The 27402-nt window shown below is 49.3% G+C and overlaps 1 protein-coding gene across 1 annotated transcript in view; it reads right to left on the bottom strand.

The window, feature by feature from the left end:
- Nucleotides 1-17675: 17675 nt before the first annotated feature.
- Nucleotides 17676-27402, bottom strand: part of Tmprss3 (transmembrane serine protease 3) — a 19333-nt gene continuing 9606 nt past the window's right edge. The window contains exons 7-13 of the mRNA XM_036168407.1: nucleotides 27344-27387; nucleotides 26849-27014; nucleotides 25932-26101; nucleotides 23945-24040; nucleotides 21898-22040; nucleotides 21111-21263; nucleotides 17676-17693 (exon numbers count right to left, since the gene is read on the bottom strand). Coding sequence (XP_036024300.1) covers nucleotides 17676-17693; nucleotides 21111-21263; nucleotides 21898-22040; nucleotides 23945-24040; nucleotides 25932-26101; nucleotides 26849-27014; nucleotides 27344-27387 — 790 coding nt within the window. The remainder of the gene's footprint in view (nucleotides 17694-21110; nucleotides 21264-21897; nucleotides 22041-23944; nucleotides 24041-25931; nucleotides 26102-26848; nucleotides 27015-27343; nucleotides 27388-27402) is intronic.

The raw sequence follows: 27402 nt of genomic DNA, 5'->3' as shown, positions 1-27402 counted from the left end.
GCGAACCACAGCAGAAGTGCTTTGCCTCTGGCGATAGATCAAGGGACCTGCCTGCTAGCCTGGAAGAGGGTCTTACTAAGTAAGCCCCAGAGACCCTGGGGGAGGAGATCATAGATCAAAATAAGAACACCTCATTCCTTTCCTTCCTTACCAGTGCCCAACTCCCCCTTAATCAGGGCCACCGGAGAGGGCCCTGACAGACGGAACTGGGGACCTTCATCACACACAAGGGATGCGATACGGGGTTTTCTTGGTTCACAATGAGAGGGCTCAGAAGGCAGAGTGGAAACCGTGTGACAGTTGGGAGAGATAAGGGACAAGGCTTGTGGAGGTTGAGCCACACAGAGCACAGCCCACCAGTTCTCCTGGCTCCAGACTCATGTGGACCCCAGATAAACATACACACACGAAGGAGCAAGATGAGCTCTGCCCAGCGGTTTGTGATAGTAAGAGTGGAAGATGGGGAAGAAAAGAGGGGCTCACAGATGCTCATTAACAAAAGAAAGGGAAAGGGGGCGCAGGAGGTGGTGGCGCACGTCTTTAATCCCAGCACTCGGGAGGCAGAGGCAGGCGGATCTCTGAGTTCCAGGCCAGCCTGGTCTACAAACGAGTTCCAGGACAGCCAGGGCTACATAGAGAAACTCTGTCTCAAAAGAACAACTAACACACACACACACACACACACACACACACACACACACACACACACCAAAAAAAAAAAAAAAAAAAAAAAAAGGAAAGGGAGCTTGAAGTATATGGAAACATCATTTTTGTGCATATTATGACCTATTCCTACATGCAGCCTGCCTTTGAGTACCTTGCATAAGATGGAAATGATAGGTAACAAAGAGACATTGGGAATACAGTTGAAGGAAGAGTCCACTAAGTTGTGGATGCTCAGACTTCCCGAACGCTGGCCACACTGGAACAGCACCCAGACCAGATGCACGTGAACACAGATGAGAAGGGACAGGGTCAGCCTCAGCACCGCGGCACCCAGAGGAAGGAGGAAATGGAGACATGGGAGAGGCACAGGTGCTTTCCATGCTTCTGTCAGGCTGCGTTCTGCTGTAATATAAAAGGAATTCTTCGGAGGCCAGTGAAAGCCAGAGCCATTTGCTGGGGTGGATCAGGGCGATGGCCAGTGAGCCAGGCCCTGCATAGATAGCCGGTTCCTTTTTCTCAAGTCTGACGTCGTTTGAGAAAAGGCTGGAGAGGGATCCCTGAGCATCTGGATTTTCCCTTGAGGTGAATGGTGGCTGAGTGGCTTAAACTGGTCTTGCAGGGACAGCAGGCGTGGGTGCCATTCCTCCATAATAGCGCCCCTCCTCCACGTCACTTCCAATGGAGGATAATAGCAAACCTACTAAGTAAAAACCCTGCTTTTAACATGGCAGTGGGATGTGGAGGAGAATGCAGGGCTGAGCACCCACGGTCAGGGGACCTGTGCCAATATCTCACCAGCTCTGACACTGAGTTTTCCTACCTGCAAAATAGAGAGCAATCGGGCCCCGTGACTCCCCAAGACTCTCACACACCGCTGGTAGAGATGCAGACCACCACTGCCACTGTAAAAACACCATAGAAGTTCAAGACCCTAGAAGCACAGCTGCTTCATGACTCAGAAAGTCAGTGGGTGAAGAGATGCCACACACTGTGTTCTTCACAGCTCTGGTTGCACATGGGTGCAGCCAAGCAGCCATCAACTGGGATGTGTAGCACACAGGGACGGGGGCTGTCACTCTGCAGTAAAGAAGAGCATGTGACATCCCTTATTCACTCTGGTCCAGCTACTAGAGATATCAGTACAGGGGTTGGAGAGATGGCTCAGTGGTTAAGAGCACTTACCACTTTTCCAGCGGACCTGAGTTTGGTTCCCAGCAACCACATAGAAGCCACCACCTCCTATAACTCCAACTCCAAGGGATTCAATGCCCTCTTACGGCCTCCGAAGGCACCATGCACACACATGGCGAACAGACACATGTGTAAACAAAACACACACACACATACATGAAAAAACTAAATATTTTTAAATTAAAAAACACAAACCAGTCTGGAGTTTCCTCAAAACACTGAAGACAGAACTAGCATATGACCTAGCTGTACTCCCCCTGCATGGACACCCCAGGAACCTGAAGTCAACACATCACAGAGACACCCACACATTTGCATTTAATGAAGCACCAGAAATAACCACGTCACAGAATCAACCGTGGTTGATCTATCAACAGAGGAGTATGTGAAAACGTTATGTCATGTACACAAAAGGATTTATGCAGTCATAAAAAAGGATGATATTTTGTCATCTGCAGGAAAATAGAGGAGACTAGACATCTGTGGGCAAAAAGTCGGGCTCAGAAGATTCATGTTTTCTCCTGTTTGTAAATGCTAGGTTTTATACACATATGTAAAATATATATATATATATATATATAATATGTGTGTAATATTTGTATATGAAATAGATATGGCATTAAGGGGAACAAAGGACTAGGGAAGGAGAAGAAAAGAGGGTGAACAGAGTCTAGTACAGGGTACACCTGTATTAGAACATCTGGGAAACCATAACTATAAATAAATATACGCCAATAAAAGTGTTAAGTCTCCTGTCATCTATGGAGTGGGGATGTAGTGGAGGAAACCGTGTTCATAGAAATGAGCCAGGTACGGAAAGACAAACACTACAGATTCTCACTCACATGGGGAAACTGAACAGCTGATCTCACCATGGCGATGACGGGCAGAGGGGCTGGCCAGGGTGTCTGGGCTGGGGAGAGTGGATGAAGGGGGTGGGGAGCAGTTAGAGGGGGGGTCTGCTCCTGGTGTTCTGAGACACACAGTAGGGCAGCCATGGCTGACAACAGTTGAGTGGACCCTCGTGTGGTTGACATAGAAAGATGATGATGTCAGGTGATGGGTGACGGACACGCTAGTGGTCTCCATCTCATCATGGCACACGGCTCCCACTTTGAAACATCACACCATACCCTATAAACCTGTAAAATTACCTTGTCAATTGAAAGCTAAGCAATGCAGCTGGGAGGAGGGACCAGTAGGTAAAGTATATGCTGTGCAAACGTAAGAACCTGGGTTTGGATCTCCAGCACCCATGTAAACAGCCAAGTGTGACAGTGCACACCCGTAAATCCAGTGCTACTAAGGTGGAGATGGGTGAACCCCGGGCCTCTCTGGCAGCCAGCTTAGCCTAATTAGCAAGCTCCAGGTTCAGTGAGACCCTGACTGAAAAAAATAAGGTAGAGAGACCTGATGTTGACCTCTGGGCTGGCACACCTGCATAGGGCAGTACACCCACTCCACACACATACTAGTAAATATATGAACAAAGTAAAAATTAAAAAAAACCAACTCTGCTGCTGGGTCCTGTGCCACAGCAGGTTTCCTAGCTTTGCAAGCAGGCAGGGCTTGCTTCATGGGAGCAGCCCTCCTGTGGCTTCCGTGGGGCTCAGCCGGGCTGACAGTCTACCTGCCCCGGAGCCAGCCACTCCTGGTCCTCATGGCTAGGCACCTGGAATGGGAGTGCCAGTTTCTGCCATGCTTCCTGCCATCTCCACCCAACTTCACCCAGCATGGCACACACCCTCACCCGGCCCCCCACCTCCTCTGGCTTGGATGCTTGTGTGGCTCATGGCAGGAGAGGGGTGGGAGGAAGTGAGTTCAGAGAACGTGTGTTCCCCTACAGTGGAATCTGGACTAGATCTGACCTTCGGACTACATGCCTGGGCATCCCATCCCTGCTTTTCTGACTTGCCAGGTTTAGGAGCCCAAGGGGACTCACAGTGTCTTTCTTCCTCCTCAAATGGACCAGAATGGAGAGACTATCCCATGACCCATCAAGCCTCAGGCTAACACAGAAATTGCCACCAGTGAAAATGAAGACCCCCCCCAACCACCCCACCCCACCCCCACCCCGACATCAAGGTCCTGGGGAACCTGAGGGACAAGCACACCCCTAGTCAGGATGCTGAGACCCTGCTGAACACAGCATGGAACTTCAGAATCCTCCTCAAGCCAAAGTGGGAATGGATGAGCAGAGTCCTGGGAGCGAGGGCGCCAAGAGCAGCTGTTTCTGGTAACAGAAGGGTGACAAGGATGGGGGTCCATTGACTTCTGAGAGACTTCTGCAAGCTCCCCGGAAGAAGGAAGAAATAGCTCTAAGAATGTCCCCAAGAACAAGACAAATCATGAGCAAGGAGGCCCCAGGCAGGAAGGAGAAGGAGGCCAGTGCAGTGGACAGGGAGCTGCTGGGACAGGAAGGCCATGGATGGGCAGGGATACTGGGCCCAGGGAGGCTGCAGGCCACTGTCCCCTTGAGCTGCACACTGTGAGTATACATCATATCCAGCTCATTCGCCCCAAGATCTCAGCTTTGATGAGAAGGACATGTAACTGGGAATCATAGGATGGGGTGTTAGAGTGTGAACTGAGATTTACACCCCCAGGAATCTCCCAACTCCTGAAGGGGCAGCCTTCCTCTATGAAAGCCTCCAGACAACACCACCAGGCAACAATCTTGTTATGCTCAGTGAAACAAGTCAGGCGCCAACACACAGACAGGGCGCAATCTCACGTATTTGTGAAACGGTAAAAGGCTGAACTCTGGAGTTGAGTGTAGAATGGTGTGGTTCTGAGGGCCAGGAGGGCATGTGAGGCCATGCTGGTCAAAGCGGGAGAAAACTAAGTTTAAGAGATCTTTGGAGCAGTACTGTGACTAATGATAATATTAGCATGGGAAATTCTGAGAGTTGATTTCAACTATTCTTACATCAAAACGTAAGTCCAGGTGGGATACATGTGTTAAATAGCGTGGCTTGGGCCAGTGAGATGGTTTTGGTGGGTAAAGGGGCCTGCCACCAAGCCTGATGAGCTGAGTTCCAGCTCCAGGACCCACATAGTAGGAGAGAACTGACTCCTGTAAGTTGTCCTCTGACCACAGATATGATGGCACACAGGCACCATGGCACACAGGCACCATGGCACACAGGCACCATGATACACAGGCACCATGGCACCGGTGCACCCCACAAAACATAAACAAATGTATAAAAGAACAGTTTGGCTTAATTGGCTCACAAGCTACACATTTTGTTTTTTATTTGTTGGCCACAGCAGTGTAGAAGGCGCGAAGTCCCCCAGCTCACAGAAAAGCACCAGAAAACCAGGAATGTTAAACATGCAGGTGTGTCTCTTCAACAGAAGGGATGTGTATACTGTTTTCCACCTGGAAAGGGGGGATGGGTGTGGTTACTAGCCTGGTGAGCTGTGTTATCTGTAGGGCCAGGCCTCACTTATCCCCCCAGACTATTATGTTTATCCCAGACTCTTTCTCCCTACACCTTTATCCTGAGTGTGTTTCTCCATTATATGGAAGAGGGCAAATGTACTTTGCAAAGGACTTATACTGTGCAAGGGATTTGATGTAGCTGTGCTTTAAGCTTTATTATGACAAACGCCATCGAGAAACTTTTCTCCGATGTTGTACTGTGTTTAAATATGTCAAAAATAAGCTCCCCAGGGTCAGACTCTAAAAGTGTGAAACAACACCTGCTAACTTCGTCGTATTGCACTGGATTTTCTTCGTGCCTCACATGACCGGCACTCTGCTGGCTCTGTTGTTTGCAGAGACCCACACACAGCAGGGCCTGCACACGTAGCACACCCTGGCCTTGAACTTGTGATCCTTGCGACTAGTCCTCCCTGGGGCTGGGATAACAACAGTCAGGTACCACCAGGTATAGCTGTATACACATATTTTGGAACATTATATTATTATATATCATAAATGTATATAATTTTAACTTCTTAATTTTAAAATTAATATATGTATATATAAGAAATGACTTAGTAAGGGGCCCACACCAGCTTTCTGAAGTCTTAAAGCTCCAGGCAGAGCTGATGTGGGATCCAGAGTTCCTCAGCGAGAATGGGGCCTTGGTCCCTGAGAAAGGGCACTAGAGCAGTGGCTCTCTGTGGGTCATGACCCACTTTGAGGTTTGAATGACCCTTTCACAGGGATCACGTATGACCATCAGATAACAGATATTTACATTATGATTTATAACAGTAGCAAAATTACACTTACAAAGTAGCAACAAAAATAATTTTATGGTTGGGGGTCACCACAACATGAGGAACCATATTAAAAGGTCACAACATTAGGAAGGTTGAGAACCACTGCCCTGGGGTGAGGCTGTGAGGCCATTTGCAGGTGTCTTGCCCACACTATACTGAAGCCTTGACCTCCAGGAGCTGACACTGTGCCTTCATTTGAAAACGGTCTTTACAGATGATGGAGTTCAGAGGGAGACATAAGGTGGATGTGAATGTTTCCCTACAAAACAAACAACCTGGACACAGACACATCCCTGGGACCCACTGAGGCAGCCCCAGAAACCAGTGCAGTCTGGGTCCTGGTGAAGAAAATCACACAGACTTTCTGAGACCATCCGAGCTAGCTCTGAGCTGACCCTGATCCTCAGAAGCCCAGACTCCGTCCAGATCTCCTGAGAGCAGCTGTGGACTGGAGGTGCCGCTGACCTCACCATGTGGGCAGTGAGGGTTCATGTCCTCCTGTATTGGAACCCACATTTGCAGATTGTTGAGGATTGTCATCATACATGGAGAATCATCATACTACATTACATCCAAAGGAACTGGTCACTGAGGTTTAAAACAACCAGAGAGAAAAAGGGAAGACTTGGTACCGGTGTTAGAGCTGACAGGGTAAGAAAAGGTAGGTAGGTCTGTGGCTCTCTCTGAATTCCGCTTCCCTATCAACTACCAGACATGAAGAATTAGCTGTCATCACTGAAAAGGCAGTATTTTATAATGCAATTCAATAATTTTGCTCTCCGCAGATCAAAAAGAGAGAAGCTACCATCCTCTCCCGGCAGGTGAGTCAGAAGGTAAGATATGGGGCTAGTGTTTGACTTTGGGGGGGTTCCTTGGGCCCACACCCCACTGATGTGCTTGACCTGAAGCCGTTTCCGCACACCTTCCCTGAAGTCAAACACAGACCTGAGGTGAATTGTGAGCTCCTGTAATCTTTCAGATACCAGGCGCTGGTGAGTGGGGCCAACCATTCCTGCCTGGTGAGTCCTCCTTACCCCACCCGGTAAATCCCAGAGCCTCACTCCACACGGGCCAATGAGGGGACAGAAGATATCCAGGCTTATCGGCAGTAAAATGGGGACCTCTGAACCCCATGACTTGTCCCCTTTGCCTCTTGTCACCCTCCTCCTCTGCTTCCCATTGCACCAGGTTTCATTCAAACAAGAAGACATACACCAGAGCCCGAAAACTGACACAGCCCTGTCTCTGACCTCCTGAGACTGTGAAGCAGGAGTCATCTCTGGGACTTCAGTGCTGACCCCAGCTAGGCCAAGGTCATGTCACAAGGGGACACCACAATTGTGAAGTGGTATAGTGAGAGGCGTGGATGGTTCCTCTGCAGGCTTCTTTGACACTTTTGGTCTTTTCTGTTTTTCTACGAAATGAGACAATGCAAAGGGACTTCACACACACACACACACACACACACACACACACACACACGCACGCACGCACACACAATGAAAGGAAGAGTTAGTTTCTGAGGCTAGACCTCCAGGGACTTAGCCACCCCACACACACTCTATACTAAGGTTATGAGGGAGTTGAACGTGGTCCAAATGGGACCGGGGAACTGGGAATATATTCCACTGGGGACCTCAGGGTCCCTTCCCAGCAACTGCTAACAGCAGAGTGCCTGGGTAGAGGGTCAGCAGAAAAATAGAAGGGTTGAACTGCTCGGTGGATCTAACTGGTATATATAAGACACTCCAGCCAACAACAGCTGAATACAGCGCTCCAAGACAGACCCTACAGAGCTGAGACCACGAAACACACACCAACCAAAGCTCCCGGACTAGTGGGACCAAACTGGGAGTTAGCACCAGACAACAGGGGGCAGAGCGGCTCGAAACAGGTGGAAAGGGTGTTTCAGAGGAAACTTAAAAATACATAGAACTAAATATAAATGAGAACATATTTCATTTCCAAACTCCAGCTGAAGCGGGAGTGAGATAGGGCAACAGCACCAATGTATATTGGAAATGAGGACATTCACAAACCAATAACAAACTGATTCACTGATTAAAAATTAATAGGGCCAGGCACCGTGATGCACACCTTTAATCTCAGTACTCAGGAGGCAGAGGCAGGCAGATCTCTAGGAGTTTGAGGCCAGTCTGGTCTATGTAGTGAGAGTTCCAAGCCAGCCAGAGCTACCAAGTGAGACCCTGTCTAAAACAAACAAAAAGATCAACAATATTGGTAATCCCATATTAAAACTGACAACATTTAAGAGATAAGACCCACACCACTAATACCACAAATACAGCAACAGGCGTCACTACAGACCCTACAGCTATCTATAAAGGATCAGAGAAAATGACTCATTTTGTTCATGATGTCATCAGGTAAGAAGGGAAAGACCAATTCCTCAAAAACTGCAAACTGCCAAATGCAATGAAGGTGAAAAGGTTGCTCTGAGTCATCTTATAATCCTCAGAGAAATTGAATTCATAGTTGGATTTCTAGGTTCAGGTTTATAATAAACACCAATTTCACATGATTTCTCTGGAAAACAGAGACTGGTGAATACTTAGCTCATTTATGAGATCATTGCCTCCTAATTTCCAAAGCTAGGCAAAGTCAATTCACACAAATAAAGCAGCAGAAAAGTATTATTATTCATAAACTTAGACACCAACTTCTTCAACATCAGGAGCTTAAGTCAACAATGTATAAAAAAGAAGTGTATGTGAAACCAATTAGGATGTCTTCTAATTATGTAAGGTTGATATAACTCTAAAAATGACCACCATAATAAGAATCTAGAGAAGAAAAGTTATATAACCATATCAACTAAAGTAGAAAAAAATAATTAACAAAATTTAGCACCTGTTTGTGACTTTAAAAATCTCTTAGCATCTTGGTTACAGATGCAAATGATCTTACCTTGAAAAAGAGCATCCACAAAATGTCCACATCGATGTCATATTTACTGGTGAAAGACTAGATGCTTTTATTCTGAAATTGGAATGAGGAAAGACTGTTCATCCTTATTCAGTATAGTAATAGAGACTGTAGTTGTGTAATCAAGAAAATATACACAGCTGGGAATAAATTAAACTGTTTGCAGATGTCATGCCCATATCTACATAAGGTCTCAAGGAGGTAGGGGTGCAGCTCTGGAGTAGAGTACCACATACTTAGTGTGTAGGAGGTCCTAGTTTGATCTCTAGAACCAAATGGAAGATCAAATTCTAAGGAATCTAAAAAGAGCTAGAGGTGGACAAAGCCAACTGCTCTTCTACTGTTCTGTCAGTGAGTGTGCAGAAACATTACAAAACACAACTGCCTTTTACAGTCACTCAAAAAAAGTAAACTGCAAGATAAGACCCGCTTGCAAAACAGAAACAAAACAAACAAACAAAAAACTCCAAAGCAATGACCAACTCCTGTTGAAAGTCAGAAGGAAGTGGAAGGTGATGGATACCGAAGAAAGATGATGAATACTGACCGTGGCTCCGGACAGGAGAGATACCCATTCTCCCCAGACGGAGCCAGTTCCTATGGAAACCCCAGCAAGGTTTTCAGTAGATGTAAAGAAGCTTATTTTAGAATCTACTTGGACAGATGCAGGCCACGGAAGAGCTGAAACAATCTTAAAAACAAAGAGTGATGTGGGGTCTTTACGTCTGCTGTTGTGGGGTCAATACTGGAAGCAATACAGGGGCAACAGAAGGGAGACACATGGGTCAGTGAAGAAAAGCTGAAGACTCGGAACAGACCTCACACTTAGGCTCAGGTTATTTTGGCGAAGGAGTAGACACAATCTAGTGGAGACATCTCTGGAGGAATGAGAGAAGTCTGTGCTGTGGCTGTGGAGGAGGGGGGTTGCTTTAGTTACACCTTACACCTCATACGGAACACAATATCCATCCTAGCACTAAATGTAAAACATAGAACTTTTAAGATAAACACAGGCAAAACCTTCCAGGAACCAAAACTAAGCAAAACGTTCTCCAGCTTTTTACTGTGAAATTGAGAATTGACACAGCTCCAGCAACTGGACCTCGCCACTTGTCATTGTCAACTTGACACCATCTAGAATCATCTGGGAAGAGTCTCGGTGAGGGACTGTCTAGATCAAGTTGGCATGTGAGTGTATCTGTGTTTGTCTTGATTATGTTAATTGAGGCGGGAAGACCCACTCACTCTGGGCAGCATCATTCCCTACGCAGAGGATCCTGAACTGCAAGGGGTACAGAGGTGGGACCGAGCACAAATAAGCATGCCTTCATCTCTCTCTGTCCTTGATTATGGATGTTGTGACTAGCTGCCTCAAGTTTCTGCCCTCCGGCCCTCCCCACAATAATGGACTGTAGCCTGAAATTATTGCCCCCCCTTTTTTTTCTGGTTTTAGACCTTGTTGTCTGAGTATTTTATCATAGCCACAAAATGAAACTAGGATGTCAATGTTAAGTGTTTTTAAGACTGATTTTATTTTTAATGAAGGTATGTTTATGTGTCTGTGTATACACAAGTGCAGTTGTCCAGAGGCCAGAGGCATCAGCTCACCCTGGAGCTGGAGTTACAGATAGTTGTGAGCATTTGTGCTGGGGACTGAACTCAGATCCACCAAAAGAGTAGCTCCTGTGCATCACTGTGTCTTCTAGACACCCCAGGTACTCATGAGAGCAAGGAGATGAGGTGGTAGTAGGGACAGGGGCTGCATCCTTCATCAATGGTTCTTGGTACCAAGGGGAGATGGCAAGGGGCCAAAACACACATAAAGGAGACAGTAAACCCAGCTCCCTCAGAGGGTGAGAGCCCCCAGTTAGCACCAATGTGCAAGAGAGAGAAAGGAAAAGCCAAGAGACCACAGTGGAAAAAGCCAAGAATCCAGGTCCTATCCCTGAGACATGCCCCAGTGCTTAGAGAATAGCTTTGAGACAGGATCACTATGCCTTGCTTGCCATTCTAGGAGAAGAGAAGGAAGAGGGAGGGACAGAGCTAGGGGAGAAGCAGAGACCGGCCCTCTGCTGTGATAGCTGAGTTGTAACTCCTCCGCTGTGATCGTACTCTGGGCGTTCTTCTGTGAACTACACCTCAAATCGCTGTTTCTACATGACTCACACCACTCAGGCAGCCTAGGATATGGTCCAGGTCTACATGGTGATATCCCAGAGTCCAGTTCTCCAATATCCACTGATAATGTTCGCATTCTTGAGTGGTGAGATATGGAGACTTTTACAGCAAATCATGATGTTGAAGTCTCTCTTCAGGTTGCTTCTCATTGCTTCCAAGCCAATGTGCTGGTGTATGAAACAACAGCTTTCAGGAAAGTCTGTGGTGGTGGCTCCCTCTTATAGAAATCAGTCATTCATGCCACCAGAATGTGTGAGCATCATGTAGGTCCTGGGCTCCATGCCAGGGACACAGGTATCAATGGACCAGCTTCCTTCCCAACAATCTCTCAATTTAGAGCAGACAGACAGGCTCACATACAAGTGCTGACATTGCTAGGAAGGGTCACTGCCCATGTGCACACTCATGTGCAACCAAGCACATACATTACTATTACACACATATATATTCAGACATATATTATGAAGGTCATAAAGAAAGAATGTAAGTAGTGGTTTGGATGAGATGTCCCTCATAGTCAGGCATTTGAACACCTGGTCCTCAGTTAGTGACACTTTTGGGGGTCATTTGGATGGTGCAGCCTTCCTGGAAGAGCTATGTCACTAGGGACGGACTTTGAGATTAAAAGCCTCCTATCATTTCCAGTTCTCTCTCTCTCTCTCTCTCTCTCTCTCTCTCTCTCTCTCTCTCTCTCTCTCCTGCATTTGAAGATGTGAGTTCTCAGCCTCTGTTCCTGTGGGCATGCCTGCTGTTTCCTGCTATGCTTTTCTCCCACGATGGACTCTTATCCCCTTAGAACCATAATCCAAAATAAACTCCTGCTTCCATGAGTTGCCTTGGGCATGGCATTTATCACAGCAACAGAAAGTGACTAACACAGAGGCGGTCTGTGAATCTCAAGAAAAACCTAGTCTATATAAGCACACAGAAGACATAATTAAACTAGAAAGCACCCCATCTCGAGAAGGTGCCGCAGGACAGACAGACAGCATGTCTCTACATGCTGAGCACTCCACAGGCTCTGCTTGGACACAGAGTGTGGTCTGTGCTAAGCCGAAGCCTGCAGCAAGCTGGAAAATGCTTTCTTTTGTATGATGTGGGTGAGGAAGTGAAAAGGCTTTCTGAAGAGACTGGAGTTGGTGTCTCTTAAAGATTTACGCAACAGCAGATGACTCAGTGGGGGCGGGGGGGTTGACTAAAAATGACCCCCATAGTCTCGCAGAGAGTGGCACTATTAGGAGGTCTGGCCTTGTTGGAGTGCATGTGGCTTTGTTGGGGGAAGTGCATCATAATAAGGTGGTGGACTTTGAGGTCTCAAATGCTCAAGCTAGGTCTAGTATAACATTCCCTTCCAGCTGCCTGCTGATCCAGATGTAGAACTCTCAGCCTCTTCTCCAGCACCATGTCTGTCTGCACGCTGCCATGCTTTCTGCTGTGACGATAACAGACTAAACCTCTGAAACTATAAGCCAGCCCCAATTATAATGTTTTCCTTTATAGGAGTCACCGTGGTCATGGAGTCTCCTCACAGCAAACTAACACTGGCTAAGACAGTGGGTAAGAGTGTTTGCTGTACAAGTAGCAGGACCCAAGTTCAGATCCCCAGAACTGGGTTGAAACAAACAAACGAAAAGGTTAGGCATGGACACACACTTGTAACTCCAGAGCTGGGGAGGGCAGGGCAGAAACAGGAATGGGTTGCTGGGGCTTTGCTGGTCAACCAACTGCAAACTCCAGATTCAGTGACAGACCTTGTCTTTAGGGAATGGGGAAGAGAGTGACAGAGGAAGACACTTGACATCAGCTCCTAGAAAGGGGAGAACATGGCCACCCTGTTGGACTCTGCCTAGAGCCAACAGCTGTCTTTAGGAAGACCAAGTATTCTCCTAGAGCATGGGTTCTCAACCTTCCCAATGCTGCGACCCTTTAATACAGCTCCTCACGTTGTGGTGACCACCAACCATAAAATTATTTTTGTTGCTACTTTATAATTGTAATTTTGCTGCTGTTATGAATTGTGATGTAAGTATCTGATACGCAGGATATCTGATATGCAACTCCTGGGAGGTCACAACCCACAAGTTGAGAACCACTGCTCTATTGGGAAAACAACAACTTCCTGGTTCTCCACCTGTGGTCCACTGCCCTGGAGGAAGATGAAGTCAGTCAGGACCTAGGATCACGAGTGCTTTTGATGGCTCTGAATGGGTAGCAAAATGCCAAAGTGGTCCCACGCTGCTTTCATTCCTGCTGATACAAAGAGCCATTCTGAGTCCACCTATTGCTGGACCACTGTGTGGCCTGGGGAAAGTGCTTCCATTCTCACACCCTAGACTCCTCATCCCAGCAGAGGGATCACACTAGTCCTGCCCCTTGGTGTCCCTGGACCAACATCTGGACATCTCACTTGAAAGTTAATATTTGGGAGATGAGAGCTGGTGGGAGGCAATCAGGTTTATTCAAGGAACACCACCGTGGTAAATAGATAAAACTGTCCTTAGAGGTCTGCTCTGGCAAATCCAGGGATGTAGCTGATGTTTACAGGGAGGAGGGGGTGAAGGAGGAGGAGGAGGAGGAAGAGGAGCAGGAGGAAGAGGAGGAGGAGGAGGAGGAGGAGAACGAAGAGGAAGAGGAAGAGGAGGAGGAGGAGGAGGAGGAGGAGGAGGAGGAGGAGGAGGAGGAGGAGGAAGAGAGCAGAAAGGCTGAGTCCAGAATGCAGTCTTGACATCCAGCTCTGTTCCCTTCTGGCCTGGCTGCAATGGAAGTCAAGCCTCCTGAGAGGAGGTCCTGCGTTCCCTCCTGAAGGACAGGGTGTTTTTCCTGTGAGCCAAACCTCCCAGAAATGCTCATGTTTCTCATGAAAGACTATGGAAAGGAGGTATGTGTTTTAAGTTACATGAAGAGCGCTAAGTTGTTCTAGATTCCATAAATCTAAAGAAATGTGATTTAGCATTTGGCATATTGATCCTTTAGGCAGGTTTCTTCTTTAGAATTTTGAGTGCCAGGCAAAAGGGAAGGGACCTAAGGCTTGCAGGGGACCAGGGAGACGAAGCAGGCCTTGAGGTGGGGCAGCCTTGGGGAGGGGATGGCTTGGGGAGGGAGGCAGGCCTGGAGAGGGGAAGCAGGCCTGGAGAGGGCCAAGACGAGGGAAGTAAAGGTGGCTGCCAAGAATGGCTCCCCAAAGCAGCCCAGCTGTCACAGTAGTAGCTCAGCTCAGAGGTGAGCACATTGAATGTGCAGGGCTTGGAGCAGGCCCCCAATCTGTGCTGGTTAGCCGGGTGCTGTCTTACTATACAAGACCGGAGTGTAATCATCAAAACAACAGTGGTCAGAGGATGAAGTCTCAGCAGGCTGGACATGTCTTGCTGCCAGCCTCACAGTCCAGCTGTCTCCAGTGAGGTGGCTACTTAGGAAAACTCCCCATTTCACAGCTTGGATATGTCACACGGAAGCTAGCCTTATTTTCACAGAGAATTTGGCAAAACCCACCTGAAAAGAAAATGTCCTCAGCGCATATCTAAGGTTTCTCTTTCCAAAGTTTCAGTTGCAACAGGTCAACTGTACGTAGTCCAAAGGTATTAAACAGGAAATTCCAGAAATAAACTCCTAAGTAAGTCTTCAGTTACACACTGTTCTGAGTAACATGAGGAAATCTCATGCCTTTCCCTATCCCCCAGACAATAAATTGTGCCTCTGTCCAGTGTGTCCACGCTGTATATGCTACCCACCCCCTCGTCAGTTAATAGCTACTTCATTTATTGGGTGGAGTCTTGGTAGAGCAATGCTTGTATTCAAATGGCCCTTCTTTTACTTCACAACTGTTATAGGTATAAAAAAAGAAGATATTACAAGTTTGTAGCTAGGAGCTAAGACCAATTACCCCTCAGAAGAGGTTTACTAAGATAGTTAAGGCAGCGGGCAGGGTTCTGAAGGGAGAGAGCCTCCAGTTCCAGAGCTCAGAGGGAGTTTCTGGCTCTCAGAGGTGGGGGGAATGAGGGTTTCACACCACACCAGTGTGACCTAGCCTGAGTGTTAGGAGTCGGGCAAGAAGGCACCAGATAACAGGGTGAAGCTGTAGCATGGGGAGCCTGTGGCTGCCTTTGGCTGCAAAGAGGAGAGAGAGAACTTTAAGGCCACTGTAGATCTCCCCTGCTGCTCTCTACCTGAAATGGGAGAGGCTGTGAGGGACATGGCTTGACTGTCCCGAGGTTGCATTGTCTGCTTTATATATTGCCCTGGCTAGTTAACGTCCACTTGACACAAGCCAGAGTCATCAGAGAGGATGGAGCCTCAGTTGAGAAAATGCCTCCATAAGATCTGGTTGTGGGGCGTTTTCTTAATTAGTGATTGGTTGGGGTGGGCCCAGCTCACGGTGGGTGGGGCCATCCCTGGGCTGGTAGTCCTGGGCTCTATAAGAAAGCAGGCTGAGCAAGCCATGAGGAGCAAGCCAGTGAGCAGTGTCCCCACCCTCCCACTCCACCCATCCCATGTCCTCTGCAATCAGCTCCTGCCTCCAGGTTCCTACCCTGTTTGAATTCTTGCCTTCACTGCCTTGGATGATGAACTGTGAATAAAATAAACCCTCCCTGGCCATGGTGTTTCAGCCAGCAATAGTATCCCTAACTAAGACATCTATTTTTTTTCAAGATTTCGTTTATGTCTACTTATGTGTATGTATGCATGTCTCTGTATGTGTGTGTGTATGTGCACATGTGTGCACATGAAGGCCAGAAGAGGGTGTCAGAACCCTGGAACTGGAGTTACAGGCAACTGTGAGCTGGGAACAGACCTCAGTCCCCTGCAAGATAAGCCAGCACTCCTAACTGTTGAGCTGTCTATGCAGCACCCCAGTCTGGTTTGTTCAGGCCGCAGCATCTGAGGTCTGCCACGGATGATAAAGACCTCCAAATGCAAAGCACAGTGTGGAGTTGTCTATAACTGGAGCGCAGCGGAGAAAGGCCCTAGAACACCTCAATGAAGTGTGGTAAGATATTCAGAAGGCAAGAAATCACTTGCACTTAGTATTGATTGCCATGTTTTTAGAGCTGCCCTGTTGTATGATGAGTTACGATGGTCCATCTCTTCCTGTGACTAGTAGATATACTACACCACAGAGATGTGTGCATAGGGTAAAGGACCATCACTAAAGGGATCAGAGTCAGCAGAAGATGTGGGCACCCACAGTGGGCCTTGGGATATTTATTCTAGTCACAGAAATCTGAGTAGTGGCTCTGATCTGGACAGGGTTGAGTCTAAGCACAATGGCCATGTTTTGGTGGTGTCTCCCCCACCCAGCACCCCTACCTCTCTCTCTCTCTCTCTCTCTCTCTCTCTCTCTCTCTCTCTCTCTCTCTCTCTCTCTCTCTCACACACACACACACACACACACACACACACACACACACACACACACGTTTTCTGCTGCAGCCACAAAGCAACTGATTCATATTCTGAAGACTTAATCTGTGACAAGCTTGAATGACCAACGGCTACTTCCCATGTAACCCTCCTCTGTTACTGGATAATATGGGGAGCACAGGATTGTGGGCCATGCAGGAGGGACCCAGATGCCATCGGCTGTAGTACATTAGCAGAGTGCACGGAGGTGTGACAACCCTCGATGACGTAGGACCTTCTATTCCGCTTGCTTTTAGTGTCCTCCGGTCTTGTCTTTGCCCAGACCTGTGTCCCTTACTCTGCTTATGAGTCCCACGATGCAATATGAGATATTTATAATGTGCTGAGAAACCTGTTTTAACAGGAAAATTCGGACTCCTGACATGTGCAGTGTAGTCTTTCGATGTGAGCTCGTGATTGTGGTTTCTTTGAGCCACCACAACTTATTCACGTAAGCCCAAGACAAGCCACACTGAGAGGAGGGGCACCTTCCAGAAGCAAGGGCTAGCAATTCATCAAGCACCAAATGCTGTGAGGAAATAGTGGAACAAAACCTTAGGCTGAGTCATTCACAAGCTAAGTTCCCCTACTCCTGAAATGGGCTGTTGGAAGCAGAAGTTCGGGTTGAGAACTGGAGCCCGAGGATAGAAGAAGGAGGTGACTACATCTGTAACAATCCACACCGGCAGTTCCTGCCTCAGGTCTGCACCAACTGGCGTCAGTAGTTTTGCACAAGAGGTTGCCTGTGTTGGCAACAACTCTGAGGGGAAATCTAGGGGGATGGCAGGGAAAGGTGAGTGAGTGGGGTGCTTTTGCCCTTGAGAAGCACAGAAAGCTCTGAGGTCATTCCATCCCCACACCCCAATGGCCAGAGGCTTTAGCAGCAGACAGCTCTGGGTATCAATGGTAGGGAGGGTGCTCTCTCCACTGGCTCTGCCTCAGTGCAATGGGCAGGGCACTAAATGCTGGTACTCGCATGCACCATGCCCACATAGGAGTCCAGGGAAAGCTTGGGCTGTGTCCACCCTCAGGAGCTCAGATGCTGGCTTGTTCCCCATTCTTCACGTCTTCAGGTCTCTCTAAAAGTAAAAACAGAGGTCACCATTTTCCCCCTGCAAGCCATGTCTTGGACACTGTGACTCTGTGGTCACCTAGATTTCCCATTAAATGTTACTAATGGCCACTGTGGAGGGCTGGGTCTCTGAAGGAGGAGGCTGCCAGCTTTGTCTGGAGGGCTCCCACCCACAAAGGCCTCTGCACTTTTCATCTCTGCCTAAGATTGTCCCCAGACTGCTATGTGAAGGCGCTGGGTCTCAGCTGCATATCCCTGAGGCCTACTATGAGCCAGAACAATTTTGTTTTAAGCCCTAACTGGATAGGGGGATGTGGGGAGTAGAATGAGGATGATGGGGTGGGGATCTCTGGGACTGACAGGCGAAGGGACTCTTGGAAGGGTCTCCAGTGAGACAAGTCAAACCTGGGAATCCTCCTAGAGAAGAGAGGGGACTTCCGGCTCTTCCCTGTGCTACTTGGAGAGAAATTTGGAGCAGGTGTGTCTGGCAGGTGACATCTCCTGAAGGTCCTCAGTGGCCAGAGACAGCTGATGGCTAAGAAGCCCTGAAGAGACCCCTCAGAAAGCCTAGTCAGCCACCACAGCGAAACCCCTTAGAGAACAGACAATTCCAGAAACTGCCAGGTCTCGGTATGCCAGCCTTCCTAAAAATGGTATTCAAAACATGAAGATCACCTGGTCCCTGCCCCAAATCCCCAGTAGGATTGGCAGGAAGAGGGGCCTGAGGATCTTCAGTTTTAGTAAACAGCCAAGGAAGGCTTTGTCCAACCCAAGTTTGCTATCTGTTGATCTCTCTGGGCAGAGTCATGCTGAGGTCCTGGTCTGGGTTTGGCTGTACTCATATGTGTCCTTACTAACTTGGGAGCCCTGACTTATCCAAGATCCCCATTTATCATGAGGATGGTTGTAGGACTCATCACAATGTACAAAGCCTACTGTCTAGGACCCCATCCCTGTCATGACTTCCCAGCCTGAGCCCCTGGCCACCCCATATTCCTCAACAGTGTGAAGCGCCGGGGAAGCAGCTTCTTTGCTTTGTAACCTCTGGTAGTTTAGACTTTCAGAAGAGGCTCAGTCACATGGGACCTGTGACCCAAGAGTACCCACATGCAGGCACACTTGCTTTCCTTTTTTTTTGGGGGGGTGGGGGGGAAGACAGGGTTTCTCTGTGTAGTTTTGGTGCCTGTCTGTAGACCAGGCTGGCGCTGAACTCACAGAGATCCACCTGGCTCTGCCTCCCGAGTGCTGGGATTAAAGATGTGCCCCACCGCCGCTGCCCGGCCACAGTTGCTTTCTGAAGTTCCTCGATTGCTTGCTACACCTCCCATGTGCACATGGCCTGTCTGCATCCAAGTCTCATTGCACAGTGTCAATGGCCTCTGCACAAGGAAATCGCCTGCTCAAATGCCCATTTTCATATCTAGCAAAGGGAAGACAAGTGTTGGCTAAGTGCTGAACTGTGGTACTAAATGCATAATGCCCTCAGACGGCTCTCCCGGGCGGCTTCCTGCCAGCCTGTGACCAGCAAGCCAGGCCTACACTGGGCCAGCCCTAATGGGCTCCATCATCACAGTAGATGGAAGCAAGGCTGCAGAAATGATTAGTGATGCTAAGACCTGAACAAGCCCAGGCGTCACCTGCCACTGCTCCACCACAACACAGGAACCGTGTTCAGTGCCCTGCCTCATTTAAGGCTGAAATTCAAATGAAGAAGCCGAGGGCTGGGGTGCAGCTCAGTGGTGGAGCCCCACCTAGTACACACAAGACCTTGCATTCAGTCCTCAGTACTAAAGAAGAAAAAGAAAGCTGGGCGGGTGGTGGTGCACGCCTTAAGTCCCAGCACTTGAGAGGCAGAGGCTGGCAGATCTCTGTGAGTTCAAGGCCAGCTTGGTCTACAGAGCAGGTTTCAGGACAGCCAAGGTTACCCAGAGAAACTCTGTCTCAAAAACCAGGCAGCTTTTCTTAGTTTTCTTGCTTCAAATGACAGGAACTCTTTTAAAAAGATCTTGGAGGTGGTTCAGTGGTTAAGAGCACATACTACTCCATATTGAAGAGGACTTGGGTTTCATTCCCAGCACCCACATTGAACAGTTTACAACAGCCTGTAATTCTAGTTCCAGGGGAATCCCACCTCCTCTTCTGACCTGTGAAGACACACACACACACACACACACACACATACACTATCAAAAAATAAAATAAGATCTTTAGTTAAATAAATAATCTTTTTAAAAGGTCTATGGTGTAGCTCAGTGGTAGAGTAACTGCCAAGCATGCATGAGGCCCCGGGTTTGAATCCCAGAATCCCATTAACCAAGTATGTTGGTACATGCCTGTTATCCCAACACTTGGGAGGTAGAGGCAGTAGAATCAGAAGTTGAAGATTATCCTCAGCTACACAATGAGTTAGAGGGCAATCTGGGTTTCATAAGACCCTGTGGCAAACACCACACACACACACACACACACACACACACACACTCACACACACACACACATACACGGTATATACAAGGTTTTGGAAGCCCACAGCTGATTGCTGGAGATTGGAGGGCAGGAAGGGACATGGTTTTCCATTGGGATGATAGAAAGATTTTTGGAACTGAATAGAGGTGGTGGCTGCACACGTTACTTGTTGTCTTTTGAAAGTTTGTGTATGCTACATAAATTTCACCCCTAGTATGTCAGGAGAAAGTATCTTTGAAACTGGACTAGGGGATGACATGAGGCCAGTCTGAGAGAGAGTTAGTAAATATTTGCCTAGTATTTGGTCTCTGGCTTGGCTTTGCCTTCCTTCAGCCCTTTCCCACTCAGAGGGAGAGGGCTCATGGACATCTATCTGGCTCTCCCCACAGCAAGGACTGTGTCTAAGAACATCTTTTTGCCTGGTGCCCAGTGAGTTCAGTTCCGTGGTGGCTTACGGTTTCCCTGTCTTCCTCCTGCTGACCAGGGGACTCTGTAGGCCTGTCCTGCCTACCACTCCCTGAAGCAAAGGTACTCAGACCCCTCCTGCTTAAGAACTCTGTACCATTCTGGCTCAGAGCAAGGTATCAACTTCACAGGGTCATTGGGGGCCCCCCTCACCTGGCTCTACCTCATCTAGACTCAACCCACCCACCTGCACCATGTACATATGGCATCCTAAACTCACTCCCACTCCAAGGGGACACCTCACCCAGTGGCCAGCTTTTACCCTGCTGAGTCAAGCAGGTCCGTTCTTTCTGTCCCTCCACTGTGTGCCTGGATCACACCCACAGGATTAGCTCTGCTCTAGGGCTGATACCCAGAGTTGCCAAATCAGGGAATAATCAACAGTCTTTCCATCCTCTCCTGGCTCCCCAGGGCAGAGCTGTGGTCGCACTGGGTGCAGGGAACACGTGAGCTGGAGAGTCACATTCACCTCTGCTTGGGGCACTCCACCCACCTCCAACTGTTCATGAATCCAGTCCAGGAAGGAGGTGATGCGGGTGTAGACTCCAGGCTTGTTCACCTCGGCACAGCCAATTCCAAAGCTTGTGGCACCCACCAACTTCCACAGTCTCCTCTCCTGGCACACCAGGGGCCCCCCACTGTCTCCCTGGGGAGAGCAGAAGGAGGCAAAGGTCAAGAGAATTGAGCTGGTGACATTGACTTCCCTTTCCACATTGCGAGTGGGTGACACCATGGGCACACCTCTCCCTGTGTACCTCTAGAATAGACTCCGCTGTTCTCAAGAGGGTGGCCCCTGGCCTGTGTGGGAAGGGTCCCCTCTAGCTGTGTCTCCCTCCATGTCCCAAACACTAAACTGGGAAGGTCAACGGTGGCCTGTGTAACCCATTGGAGCTGGAAGAGGAAGGGTGTGCATGAGACAGAACTAACTCACTGTGTCCACAGGTGCTACTGAGTCTCACCCACTCTGGCTTCTGGGAGGCCAGATCCATCCGCTCACACCTGCTTGCTGCTCTAGTTGGCCCCCTACACACTCAGAATCGGGCTGGAGAGGACTAGAAAAGGCAACACCCCATGCCCTGGAAAACTGGGAGCTTGGGTAAACACAGGCCGGGCCACCAGGAAAGCCAGGGATATCTTAAGCAAATTTCTTCCTTGTGCCTTGTAAATTTGCTTTTTGTTCAGTCATGGGGAAGCTGGCAGTGGCCTGTCCCATGGGTTGGGTCATTGTACTGGACCCTTGCCTGCTACCATCGTCCCCAGGGTAACTGGCTGTCCTTTACCTGGCAGCTGTCCACACCACCCTTCAGATAGCCTGCACAGAGCATGGACGGGGAGATGATGCCGCCGTATACATCCCTGTGGTTGCAGATCTTGTTTGAAATCAAAGGGACAGCCGCGTGGTTCAGGACAGGGGAGGCATCACCTGCCTCAAAGTAATGAAGAAATGTGCCGTGAGGAGTCCGGCTTAGACAGGGGACAGGAGAAAAAGGGGGCCAGAGACATGCCACACAACACAACACAACAATAGCAGACACCAGGACTGTAGCTGGAACAGCAGTCTGTCATGGAGCACATGGGGCCCAGAGTGTCCCTGCTGAGTGGGCTGTGTGTTCTCACGCCTGCATCAGGACCACTTACACCCCTAAGAGACTCAAAGGGGAGGAATGGGAAACCATAGACGAATGTTTCTTCCCACAGCCAGCCAAGCCCTTGACCCAGGCCAGTCCATCCACATTAGCAAAGGGAAGCTAAGGCTCCCAGAGGCCACACACATCCAGACAGAGCTGGATGTGGTCAGTGGAAATGTGTCCCTCCAAATATAGATGTGGGCCCTGGACCTGTGGCCAGGCCATTAGCCAGGGGACTTCCCAGGCAGCCATGAGATAGCCTCGATGATGTGGGTAGACCCAGGAAAACTACAAGGACTCAAAGACGGCTTCATCGGAGGGGCAGGGCTTAGCCTCAGATCAGCCTGTTGGCCTTGAAGATGCCGATTGAGGCCACCAGCCCAGAAGTGTAGAAGCAGAGACAAGGGGACAGCTGTCATCAGAGCCACCTGAGGAACCAGCCTGCCAGCACCAGTGACCCCTGAGGCTGGCTGGTGACTTCTGAGCTATATAACTGGAAGGTAATAAACACAAGCTTGGCATTGAATCCCAGAGTTTGAGAGGGAGGTTGAGGCTGAAGGGTTGCTAGGAAGTTCAGGGCTAGCCTGGGCTACATAGTGAGTTCCTGGGTAGCCTGGGCTGCAGTGAGACACTGTATGAATATGTCTCCTAAGGAAAACATGGGACTTACTGCATGGGTTGAATTATAGCTCCCTTCTTATTTGTCTGCCTGTAACCAAGACACATGACTCTATTTGGAACAGCCTCTGCCTCTGCTGGGTTTGCTGAAGTACGATCTCAAGCCCGGGTCATCTTGCATGTAGGGCAGGCTCTAAATCCGACAACTGATGCTATGGAGACAGGGATCAAGGGACTGAGGAGAAGGGTCAGCCAGTAAAGTGATTGGTTCAGTGCCCAGAACCCACCTGGGTGGGGGTGGATAACAAAAGAACAAAAACTCAACCATCTAGCCATTGGGACTGGAGTGACGCATCAGCCAGCCAAGGAACCTGAACAATGGCTAGAGCCACCAGACACTGGGGAGATGCCAGGACAGACCCCACCTCAGGCCTGAGGATGCCCTGACCTTAGACTTTAGAACCGTGAGAAGGACTTACATCTACACTTTGGTGCCTTTTGAGCCATCCAGGCCACAGTAGTTTGCTACAGTTTCCTAGTGACAGCAGACTGGCCTGAGTCCAGAAGATGCACGAAGGAAAGTCAGTGCTGGGAACCTGGAGCCTCGAGACCATGTCAGCATTTTATCTTGATGCAAGGGACACAGATGTGTGTCCATCCCTGGCAGGCATGTGACCATGACTGACAGTATTACCACTACCAGCACAGTGGAGGCTCCTAGGGAGCGACTTGTACTCCATGCTCACAGGAGAAAGTAGCACACCCTGCCAGCTCTCACAGACATCAGTTCTTTACCCTGTATCCCTGCATGCGGAATAAAACTTTGGGGGTCACCTAGGTGTACTTCATACACTTGATTTGCAGAGTTAGAGGAGGCAGGAAGGATGGGTCTCCACAGACAAGTACCTATAATATCACACTGTCCAAAGATGAGTGACGCCTTGGTGGCCCATGGTTACTCAGCAGACTTATGAACAGTTGGTCTGCACTAACCCTGAGCTGGGGCCTCCAAGTATCCTAAGCGGACATCACAGCAGAACATTGGAGGGGCCCTCCAAGCCTCTGGCTTCAGCCCACTGACCTCCGTCCTCCGTGGCCCCCCATCCTGATGTCCAGCACAGTTTCCCATCAGGAAAGTTCTCTTCAGAGTTGGGCAAACAGACAGGCTGGATAGTCTCTGTTAGAAAGGGAATAATGATGTGAAGTTCCTGAAACCACTGTCCCAGAAATCAACTGACTTTCTGAACCCATCTCCCAGGGAGGGATTGGGCCTTGGTCATGGCAGGCATCTAGTTCAGAGCAGAGGCCCTACCCACTCATCCCCCAGAGTCTATAAAACTAGACTGTGGTGTGATTCCAGAGCCAGTAGCAAACCCTGGCTATAAAACCATGGACAGTAAATAGTTCAGACTTGTGGGCCATGTTATCACATGCCATCACTGTTGCTGGATCCACAGGAGACGTAAACAACAGGGGCTGGCAAAATGACAAGATTTTACTTGCTCAAATATGCTTTTAGTCACATTGGCCCTTGGGACAGAGTTGGCCACTCCTGGTCCAGACTTCGAGTGTATACACTGAACAGCACACTATGGATGTCCCTGCTGCCCCGATGTTTGTAGTGACAGCAGGCTGGCCTGTACCTAGGCTGTGCCACTGAGACCCTAGCAAAGCCAAGTGACTGCATGTGCCCCAGGCTTTCATGTGAGCAGTCCTAGAGATGTCCCCTATCCTGCATGGTGATAATAGAAAGGTGGAGGGGGCGGAAACATGTTTAACTCTTTAGCTAAGTACAGCTAGAGACACCTCCTTTATCTAGAATCAAATACCACCACAAATAATTAGCAAGTAATAGCCCTCAAACCCACCCCAGAAGTTTTTTCTCTGTGTTGTGCTAGAAATCACACGTTGCAGAGAAGAGGAGTCCACCTTGGAAACTGCCCTGCCTGCCCTCCAGCGTGATTATCCTCGGAAGGTCAGGACTCACTGGTAGAGCCAGTGTTTCCTTTGTTCTGTACCACTCACAGAATGCCAGAGGGGTCTAATAGGCCTGGCTGTGGGGGTTTCTCTTAACAGCCAGAGGAGTGAGCTTGGAACTCACAGCTTCTGTCACTGGAGGTGGCAGAATCGGAAAGAAGGGGAGAGATCGGTTCTAAGAACACCCAGGAAGCTGAAGATGCCTAGAAACTTCCAGATTGAGGAAGAAGGAGGTTCCTGCCAATTCCTCAAGCTGCCCTAGGCTGGGACCCTGCTCTTTGCACTGGAGATGCCCTTCAAAAGGCTCCATGTAGCAAACACCAGGACAGGAATGTGCTGTCTGCTCTGGGTCCCTAAGGGCAGATGACTCTTCCACCACCTAGAGGCACCAGGTGGCCCGGCCTAGAGAAGCTCTCACATGCAGCTGGTACCAGACCAGACCGAGAGACCAGGGAAGAACCAGGAAGGCTGTGAGATGAAATCAGCACCAGAGCCACAGTCGAGATCGACAAACCGAATCTAAAGAAGGTAAGAGGACTGAAGTCTTAGGAGAGGGCTCAGTCTCCTAACATGCTCAGATTGAAGACACATCACTTGGGCTGGGGAGATGGCTCAGTTGACAGTGTTTGCCACACAGCCATGAAGACCTGAGTTTGCTCTGTGAAACCCATGTAAAAAGCCAGATGTAATGGCACTGAGCCTATTACCCCGTGCTGGGGAGACAAAGACAGAAGGGTCCCTGGGACTTATTGGCCAGGCAACCTATTAGGTAACTCTAGACCAGTGAGAGACCCTGCTCCCCCGAAAAAAACAAGATGGAAGGTCCCGAGGAACAACACCTGAGGTTGTTGGTGTTGGCCTCTGGCCTCCATGTGATGTGCATGTACATACATGTGCACATACACGTGCACACACACAACTTTAATGAGCAAAGACAATGCACTGATGTCAACACCCCGCTGAATCAGACATCAGAATTCTCTGGCAAGGATAGTAAAGCAGCAGCCATTAGAACAATGCTTCAACAAGTAACCACCAATGCTCTTGAAACAAGTTCAAAGCAACTGTCTGGCTCAGAAGCCTAGACATACCGTCAAAGGTGAGCGGCTCTGCCAGCTTCATGAGGGCAATGTCATTGCCTAGCCGCTTAGGCTTGTACTTGCTGTGGTAGATGATTTTCTCCACCAGATGGGAGGGCACAGGACTGTCCATCAGGGACACAAGACCCACCTGGACAGTCCAGGACTTGGGGTGGTACAGGCTGAAATACACAGACAGAGAGGTGGAACTCAGGACAGAGCCAGCCATGCTGAGCTCTGTGTCCCAAGAGCCCAGAGAGAGAGAGAGTAAGAGATGTCACCAGGTAGGAGATGGCCCAAGGTCCCGCACATCTGTGCTCCACATTGACCACAGTCCCAAGTCCTGCAGGAACACAGACCACACCCCACATGCATCCCAGACAAAGCCATTCTCTCCACACCACCCGAGAGATACGCATTGGAGAGCCGGGCTCAGCTTTGCTCCCTACAGAGGCTGTCCGGGCCTTTCTCCACTAGACAGTCACCAAAACAGGAGATAGAAAGAGAACCAGCCACTGGGTTTGGGATGCTTTCTGTGGCTTCCTTGCCATCTAAACGCCTGACAGACACAGCTTGGTGGGGGCTCAGTGTTCTCTGGGTGCCCTGTACTCCCACCCCATGGTACCCTGCCACGCCATAACATGGATGACAGTAGTGAGCTACTGGAAGGCCTGGGACCCTCATGTCAAGGTCTCTTTCCTCCCCAGTCTTCCTCCTTTTTCCTGCCCGATCTGTGCCAGCCCAGCTCATACCATTCCCAGACACAGGGACAGGAAGGCAGGCATTTACACTACATGTGGCTTTATGGTGACTGGCTTTCTGCCTTCCTAACCTGCCCTCACCCCCAGATCACCCCATCTCCATCTGACCCAGGACTAGGTAAGGCTCTGGGAAGAGCAGAATCCACATTAGCAGGCCCAGACACTCACTCGTAGACACAGTGTGCAGCCGTGACGATCCACAGAGGGGTGATGACAGAACCCCCGCATAGATGGTACCCCTGGAACTGGAGACTGACTTGCCAGGGCCACTGGGCGAGTGAGGACACGTTTCCACCCACAATGCGGGGGCTGTAGCCAGTTCTCAGGCCACAGGCTATAGAGGGAGAACAAGGGTTTATGGGTAATGCTGTCATCACCCTAAACCTCCTACCTAGCAATACCCCTGTCCCTGTCCCCCCTCCTCCCCGAGCAGGAGAGGGTCAGGCACACAAAAGACTCAGAGATGTGTGGGGTCTGTGGGAGGCAGTGGGAGGGAAGGGCTGTTTCAGAGAGCAGGCATGCTCACCCTGCCCATCAATGACCTCCTGGTGCCTAGCCCCACACTGCCATCTAGGAGACGTGGTCTTAAGCTGTCCCCAAAGGGAGAACATGACTCCACAAGGGCAGGCTTCCATGTGGCTCCTTACATATTTAGACACTTACCCGAGCACTTCAAGGTGACCACATAGCCCGAGGCACAGCCTTCCCTACAGTGGAAAGAA

Source organism: Onychomys torridus, chromosome 18 (genome assembly GCF_903995425.1).
Source record: "Onychomys torridus chromosome 18, mOncTor1.1, whole genome shotgun sequence".
NCBI lineage: Eukaryota > Metazoa > Chordata > Mammalia > Rodentia > Cricetidae > Onychomys > Onychomys torridus.
Note: the sequence above shows the minus strand (reverse complement) of the source record. Positions and strands in the feature narration are given on the sequence as shown.